This window comes from Maylandia zebra, linkage group LG19 (assembly GCF_041146795.1).
Source record: "Maylandia zebra isolate NMK-2024a linkage group LG19, Mzebra_GT3a, whole genome shotgun sequence".
In the NCBI taxonomy this organism is placed as follows: Eukaryota; Metazoa; Chordata; class Actinopteri; order Cichliformes; family Cichlidae; genus Maylandia; species Maylandia zebra.
This window is the reverse complement of record NC_135185.1, coordinates 20,401,289-20,410,212: the sequence shown is the minus strand read 5'-3', so window position 1 is coordinate 20,410,212 and position 8,924 is coordinate 20,401,289. Positions and strand designations below refer to the sequence as shown.

The 8,924-nt window shown below is 39.0% G+C and overlaps 1 protein-coding gene across 1 annotated transcript; it reads left to right on the top strand.

Moving 5' to 3' along the window:
- The first annotated feature begins 425 nt into the window (after positions 1–425).
- nceh1a (neutral cholesterol ester hydrolase 1a) lies at positions 426–6,257 on the top strand. The gene is made up of 5 exons (XM_004540164.6): positions 426–668; positions 1,890–2,145; positions 2,333–2,402; positions 2,530–2,701; positions 4,209–6,257. Exons 1-5 carry the CDS (start codon positions 528–530, stop codon positions 4,827–4,829), a joined length of 1,260 nt encoding a protein of 419 aa, XP_004540221.3. The 5' UTR covers positions 426–527; the 3' UTR covers positions 4,830–6,257.
- The last annotated feature ends 2,667 nt before the right edge of the window (positions 6,258–8,924 follow it).

Genomic DNA, 8,924 nt, shown 5'->3' with positions numbered 1-8,924 from the left:
TACAAACACGTAATACAACTTACACACGCATACAGCTGTTCAAAACAAACCCTCCCACTTCCCAGATGCCCATTCGCTGCTGTTTTCACCCAGCTTTCAAAATAAAAGCCCTAATCCAGTCATGCAAATCGCGCAATAAAAATACTGTGATGCCTTATTTTTACTAGGGTATTTTTACCTCAATGTATTTGTTTTGTTTTGTTGTTGTTGTTTTTTTAGTTTATTTGTTTTATTTTTCATACGACCTGCCTGCATATGACCAGATGAACCACGGCTATTTCATGTTTTCCAATTTCAAAGTTATGTGACTAAAATAGATTTATTCAAAACGTTTTATTTTTAAAAGAAACGTCACTTTCAAAATGTAGGTTTATTTTGAAGATTTCCAGCGGAAGTGCTTAATTGCCCACGTATTCTGGTGCCAAGCGCCAGTGACAAATTAAGAATCAGACAGCTTGAAGCGGCGGGGTCTGTCTCAGTCTTCCGCCCAGTCAGTAACTGAAGAAACATCATCCCACAGCTGCGAGATGAGGCTGCTGTCACTCCTGCTTACTGTGTCATTAACGCTGGCACTTGCTTATTATATTTACATCCCGCTCCCTGATGCCATTCAGCAGCCGTGGAAGTTGATGATACTGGATGCCTATTTAAGGACAGCATTTCATGTGGTAAGAGAGTAGATATTTTCACTAGGAAGAAAAGCTGGTGCACGTAAGGCATCAAAAAGAGACGAATGAGAAGGATCGCATTAGACAGAATCTTGACTTTTCTATGTGCAAAGTTTTAATTAAATGTGTTATTACAGGTTGGCTGCATGCACTGTGTCTTTGAAAAGCTTGCATTATTAAAAACATGCTCTGAACAAAACATAGTCAAACACAGACTTGGACTTTGAACCTTGTGTTTATTTAGAGGGGGGAAAAAGGTACCATCTTTCTTTGCTAGAATATGACGTTTGGTGTTGATATTCAGTGTAACAGTGCAAAATGATATGCTGTTGAAATAAATACGGATGTCATGGATTCAAGGTATCTATAGTCCAGTTTTTAGTTTTACTGGATGACCAGATATCCAGAGGACTTTTCATGCTTGTGTCATGAAATCTGATTTCACAGCAGGGTTGAAATGAACCAAGTCTGTGAAAGAGCTCATTTAGTAATCCCACTGTGTGATTTCAAAAGTTATTGAGACTTTTATTTTGGGGCTGTGAGAGGATCATGAACTTTGCACCCTCACCTGTGTTCTACATTTTGAAAATGGCAGACAATAGATGGCTAGATTATTAGCACGCTGGCCGAGACTAATCCTCAGAGCGAGAGTTTACTAAAAATCTGGATTTATTGTGGGTTTTTTTGTGTTATTTTAAGATTTAAAACAGTCATTATTATCTAGTTTGAGGACACTGTTTAAGAAAACATCACTAATATTAATTTTGCATTGCTTCATTGTTTCTACAGCAGACGTTATGCACAAGAACGTGCTCAAGTGTGACTGATATTGTTAAATAGTTTTAAAACCCACTAGTGAACAGTGTGCTGATGCATAACAGAAACTGACTTTATCCTTCATTAGAGTGAAAATGTGATATCTGCACATGTGACAGTGCAACAGTGTCTTCAGCACTGCTGTTGTGACACTCTAAGTGAGGGAAAGGGCAGACATATCAGTAATGCATAGTGTAGGAGGAGAAAGGTGACTGTGAGAAATTGTGTCTCAAAATCCTGCCAAGAGATGACTACATTTTTGCCTTTTGCCAAATTCCCTATGACTTTCTGTTGTTTCCACTAATTTCCTTTCAATCTATGTATTCAATTCTTAATGTGTGTCCTGAAACAAACAAGTACCAATCAAGGGGTTTGAGCTGGAGTTTGGTTTACTCTTGTCTTCAGGCCTCTTTGAAGCAATGGCTGGGATTTGACCATCACACTAGATCTTTCAGGCAGTTCACATTTGGCTTTGAAGGGATATTAAAGGAATTTCTGAGTACTGAGTCCAGTGCAGGGGCCGTTCCAGGTGTGAAGGTCAGTGACATCTCTTTCGCTGGCATCCCAGTGCGAGTTTACGAGCCCCCGGCTGGAGGGGAGGGTCATCTGAGGAGAGGGTTGATGTATTTCCACGGAGGTGGCTGGGCCCTCGGCACCACCAGTGAGTCTCTAACTGCTTTCTCTAGTTAGAAATAAAAATAATATGCCAACTTTAAACAGAATCATAGACTTTGAGACATTACTTGTGATAATTATAGCTGTCTTTGCTTTTTAGGTGCAAAGTTTCTTAAGTGTCAATAACACAATAGGCATATATCTAACCGTCTCTCACTCTTTCAATTCCTCAGAGAAGGGGCCATATGATATTATCAACCGAATGGTGTCAGATGAGCTGAATACTGTTGTGGTCTCTGTTGAGTAAGTGTGTTTCCTCTTGCAAAACTGTAGTCTCCATTCACAACATCAGTGGAGTGTCCCTTTAATTATATACTCCAAAGCTTTCTAAACCTCTAGTAAATTACATCTGAACCCTCTGTGTGTGTAGGTATCGTCTGTATCCAGATGTGCACTTTCCAGTGCCATATTTAGACTGTATTGCTGCTGCCAAACACTTCTTGTCTCCAGAGGTTCTTGCCAAGTATTCTATTGACCCAGATCGTGTGGCTGTGGCAGGTGACAGCGCTGGAGGAAACCTTGCTGCTGCAGTTGCTCAGGAGGTAAAGGCAGAGGCTATTTTCTGCATGCATGCGACAATTCGTATATCAAGCTCAAATGCCAAATGTTTTAATTCATAAAATGCCTTCCACGACTGCTAGTATAATGCTCTGGATCATGACATATATCCTGATTTCTTTGTTTTTCCATATTTGTCATTCTTAGATGTTTTAAGTGATCAGACAGTTTTTAATACTAGACAAAAATAACCCAAGGTAATACAAAATGCAGTTTATGAATCATGATTTTAATTTATTAAGGGAAAAAGTTGCTGTGGAGGAATTTTGTCTCACTCTTCTTTGCAGCATTGTTTTTGAATGGTTTTCAAACATGAACAGCTTGGTTAAGTTCATGCCAAAGCATCTCAATTGGATTTAAGTCGACCAGGCTGATGCAAAACCCTAATTTTTTGAGCCATTCAGAGGTGAACTTGCTGGTGTGTTCAAGATCATTGTCATGCTGTAAATCTAAGTGAACTTGAGCTTCAGTACACAAACTGATCCTGGCAGAGAACAGAATTCATGGTTCCATCAGTTATGGCAGTCATCCAGGTCCTGAAGCAGCAAAGCAGCCCTTTTGCTCAGTGTTATTGTTGAATCATGAACTCTGACCTTAACTGAGACAAGTGAGGCTCGCAGGGCATTGGATGTTGTTCTGGTTATTTTGTGACCTCCTGAATGAGTTGTCGATACACTATTCGAGTAATTTTGGTAAGCTGTCCACTCCTTTTAAGGCTCACCATTAATATAATAATGGATCTCACAATGGTTTGCTGGAACACCAAAGAATTAGAAATGGCTTCAAAACCCTTCACCTCAGACAGGTTCTGTTAAAGTAATTTCGTCTGATTCAACAGGTCTGGCAGCCGAGTGTGGCTGGTGAAATTGAACTCAGCTTTCTATAAAAAGTTATCCATGATATTTAATTAATTATTTAACAAGGGAGGAGCATTGGTTTTTCACACAGAACTAGTTGAAAACAGGATGTGTGCACATGCTATTTCACAGCACTGTAAATTAGTTGCATTGCAAAGCTATCTTTACAAAGCTGTTATTTCCACACCATGTCTTGTCTTTCTCCCCTCACTGCAACCGGTCGCAGCAGATGGCCGCCCCTCTCTGAGTCTGGTTCAGCTGGAGATTCCTTTCTGTTAAAAGGGAGTTTTTCCTTCCCACTGTCGCCAAAGTGCTTGGTCATAGGGGGTCATATGATTGTTGTTTTTTTTCCTGTATGTATTATTGTAGGGTCTACCTTACAATATAAAGTGCCTTGAGGCGAATAAATAAACAAAATGAATTGAATTGAACTACCTGGCTCTAATATGCAACATGACAAAAAAAAGTCCAACACCACATTGTTGTTGGTTGTAATTTAGAGTTGAAAGAAAGAAGAAAAACACACGTTCATCTTGCTGTAAGGAAAAGGAGAGAACCAACCATTTGACATCACCACACAGTCTGCATTGCAATGTACACAGCCATTACTCATATTGTGTGTTTGTTTTTTCAGATTTCTGTAGATGACAGCATGAGTGTGAAATTCAGTGTCCAGGCTTTGATCTATCCAGTGCTCCAGGCTTTGGATTTCAATACACCCTCCTATTTGCAGAACCAATATATCCCCGTCCTTTACCGGACCAGCATGATCCAGTTCTGGCTGCAGTATCTGAACATTGACCTCTCTCTTATGCCCGAGTTTTTAGTGAACAACCACAGCGCTTTGCAACACTCTTCACTCACCCCAGAGCTGAGGTCAAGACTTGACTGGAATGTGCTACTTACTCAGAAGTACAAGAAGAACTACAAGCCTGTTATTGTGGAAAAGGGATCTGAGGGGTTTCTGAAGAGGGTGCCAGGCCTGCTTGATGTGCGAGCGGTACCACTGCTGGCTGGGCCAGAAGTGTTGGCAAAATGCCCTCGTGCATATATTCTAACATGTGAGCATGACGTGTTGAGGGATGATGGGCTGATGTATGTTCGCCGCTTACAGGATGCAGGGGTCGCTGTTACCAGCGACCACTATGAGGATGGCTTCCATGGATGTTTCAGTTTAACATCCTGGCCACTTGAATTTGACGTTGGGAAGAAGGCACTCAGGGGTTACCTCAGCTGGCTGCAGAACAACCTGTAGAAGTGTGTATGTGTGTTTTTGCAAGTGAGTAATGGTTGGAAGCCCTTGTCTTTGTGAATCACAGGCTTGGCTGAAGGCCTAGTAAATGTACTCTTTGTTTAAAAATCTGACATCTAAGCTCAGGGCCCTTGTGTACCTGCACACGCTCAATACATGTGAAGGTTTTGTGATACTTAGAACCAGTCTAATCTGCAGGCAACATCAGCATAGCTAACACTGTGACCAACTAATAAAGATACTTTATAAAGTCATTAAAGTGCTTTGACAGCCAATAGCTTTGCTTAAATGGATTCATTCATCGCCTGTTTCCAATACGAAGAATCGTGCATGTGCTGTTTTGTAGCGACACAAAAAACACATGAGTAATAAATGTCACAAGATCTTTTTAATTTATACTCCACTATTAAAACAAAAGCATCACAAGTTAGGCCCCAAAGTCGAAAACAATCATTTGAATTGTGGTGTTTTTTTCCCCTCTCACTAAAAACAGCTGAGGTCAGGTCAGCAGTTTCAGCAGTGCTCAGTATTTTACCCTGTTGGCTGGTATACAGTAGATCTGCCGCTTTTATTCATATTGCAGTTGCTCAATGACTATCAAAGTGACTGCCATGAATTTTTTAAACTGTCATGCACCCCAAAGGATAAAAATTAGTCTGGCAATTTTATGGGGTTTACTTTTTGGGTTTTGAATGAACTGTCTCCTTAAATATTAATATTTAAGGTATTTTGTATAGACGGTCATGTTCCCTCACAATACTTTATAATAACAATGCTATATTTAGATTTTGTATCATCACCATAACCAAATAAATTTGTAGAATCCTACATGTTTGGGGTCAGATACCTGCAAAGCTAACAAAATTCTAGCCTCAGTTGTATTTTATACCAAATTTGAAATCTGAGCATTTCACTGTATTCATCTGAAGAATGAATCTGATCTGATCGTGCATATTAGCCTGCTTGCATAGTATTAAGTTCAAAGCAAAGCTGTATCTAAGTAGCAAGGTATTCAGTAGGTATTCACTGCCTTTCTTGAGTTCAGCTTGCACCATAAGAACACAATGTCTAACATGTTCTGGCTCTTGACAATTGCTAACAAAATGCACATTTCCTTTTAGTCTGATGACTGTTTATTTTTACACTCATCTTCCTGTATTTTTACAGTAATTCATTGGTTTTATATAAATGACTGAAAGGTATTTTGTTTGCCTGTCAGAAGCAGTTAACCGAAAGCAGCTGCATGTATGCCAGGTGCAGGGATAGCATCACGATCCTGACCAGATTGTTGTATATAAGATGCATTTGCAGGCTTCGAGTTCCAATTTTCTCCTTCTTTTAAACCTTTTTTCTTTTTTAAATTAAAGCTCACAGCTACAGCATACATCATCAGCCTGTGATGTGCAATAAATACAGTATGATTTTGGTGCATTTTCCTTCCGTGTGTCTCATTATTCACATTTGTTGTTTTTCTGGATGACTTAATGTTCAGCTTGAGTTACATAAGTTCTGATCATTGGACTGAACTGCACTGATTATTGCAGAAAACCAAAACAAATATATATATATAATTAAAAAAAACTTCTCTGTTGAACATGGGGCATTATCAGGTTGACTAAATGTACTCATTGTGTTTCCTTTTGCCAAAACTATAAGCTGGAAATCACAAATATTATGTGAATGGTCAACCAGTCTACATACTCATATAATATTCTGTACTTTAAGAGATAGCCTCGCCCTGCCACAGACTGGCGATCTGTCCAGGGTGTACCCTGCTTCTGGGATAGACTAAGGTTCGTGGATGTCCTTTTTCCCCCTGCCTGGCAGCTGCATCTTCAGCATTCTTTGCCCCATTTATCCACTATCCCTCCTCTACATATCTCCAGACCATCTCAGCCTTGCCTCTCTTACTTTGTCTCCAGACTGAACCTCAGATGTTCCTCTGACATACTAACCTCTAATCCTGTCCCTCCAGCGAAATCTTAAAATCTCTCTGCCTCTTGCTCCATCTCTTGTCTGGATCCACGTGTCTGATTTGGGAAAGATTTTATACTAGACGCCGCTCGTGACATAGCCTCTTCATTTATCCAGACGTGCGATTAATACAAGGAGTAAGACGGCCTATGCATGCATCTTAATTAGTTTCAAGAGAACTGAGTGAATATTTTGGGTGGCCACACAAATAATTTGTTACAGCCCTAATAATCAGTGTGATCCTGCCCCCTGCTGGACTACAAGACTATCTTTCTCTTCTGTAGTAGCACCCATTTAACATGATGTTACTCATTTGTTTTGTCTGATGACAATTTTTTTTAAAAGGAAAATGGCATTGCTGAATAAATTTTGACCATAAACTGCAAAAACATTAATTGAATAAAATCATCTGGATTTGAACTTCAAATACCTCAAATGGAACCTACTAGTTAATACTGAGGGAAAAAACATCTGTCTCTCTGTGAGGAATACATGGTGTTATAAAACTGTGACAGTTATGAGAAAAATGGGGCAAAGCTCTGAAGCAAAGCTTAGACTTATAGATTTAAAGGACACTCCATCTACTCCCTTCTGCACTCTACTTGTCTTGTCCCTCCCCTGAGGCTTCTCCTCCCTGCGTTCCTCTCAGTGAAGTCATGGAATCTCCCTAAATTCCCATCTGAGGACTACAGCTGCTCAGAAAACAAAGTGTCGAACAATGCATCGAGACACCAGTGATTTAGCTGGCTTCCGTAGAAAGGTGTTTCCCCTCACAAGAACCTACTGCATCTAAATATAAGAACAAAGACACAGAGCTGATACACAGATTAACATGCAATTCACTATCACTATGACTATAAATGAGTGTAAGGGTTACGATCAAATATCTTTTAAATTTGGTTACTAAGAAAGGATATATGATAAATGCTATATGCTTTTCCATTATAGTAAATCTCTTAAATTAGCAAAACAGTAAATACAAGTAAAGTCCCTGATTTAACCTTTACCGTTGGGTAGTATATAATAAAATATACCAGTAATTAATTACATCCAAATGAGCAAATTAATTAATTATACAGCAACAAATGTCATATAAAGAACTGACTAAAAATACAATAGTTGAAGTGTAACTTATATAAATTAGGTTAGTAAGTACAAGTATATATAAATATACATCTTCCACATGATCATTAATTGTTGAGCTTTTCCGAAGTAGAAAATTAACTGACAAACATTTACATGATCAGATAAAGCAAGTTCCTTGTTCATATGCCTTGAATATTAATATAAGCATAAATATAGCATATAATACATATATAAATACACCAAATAAGCAATTAAATATACTCATTAATGAGATATAGCAGCCAAATGTCACAGTATTTCAGCTATTGTCAGTCGATTGCACAGTGATTAGTTGTTATTACTGTTTGGTTTGTGCAAACTCTACTGCTTAGTTGTCCCCACCAACAACACTAAAAGACCAGGAAGACAGCTTAAGTGGATTATTGCTGAATTCTTTCGTTGGTTAAGAAAAACTCCTTACCACAGTCTAACCAAGTCAGGATCACGCTGGAGCAAGTAGATGTATCATTGTCCAAGTCTACACTCAAGAGTTACCTTCATGAATAGAAATACAAAGAGATCACAAGAAGGTGAAACTACTGATTACACTCATTGAAGAAAACGGGCATATTTCCCACAATGTCTGACTATTCCTTTAGGCATCGAATTGCTAGAGGATTAAAGCTAGCCAAGACCTGCATGAGAAAATAGCTGACACAGGTCAAAGGTCACCAAATGTCTCAAGGTAAGGAGAAGAAATAACAATAAGACAAATGGAAAAAGGCTGATAAAAATGCATGTTTAAATGCATGTTTGCTGTTGAAGTTTTGACAGGTATGTCTCTCAGGGTGTCGTCTGGCTTGCCTGAGGCCAAATAGTCTTCAGGTATCACTCACCGTTTCCATTCATTCTCTCTGACAAGCCTGGGAATCACATTAGTCTTTACTCTGCCTTCCGCATTTTTGATATTTTAATCTCTGCTGCGATCCTCATTTAAACTTCTGAGTATATTTGAATGTACTTTGGTGCTGCCTGCTTTAGTGAACCTGCTGGGAAATA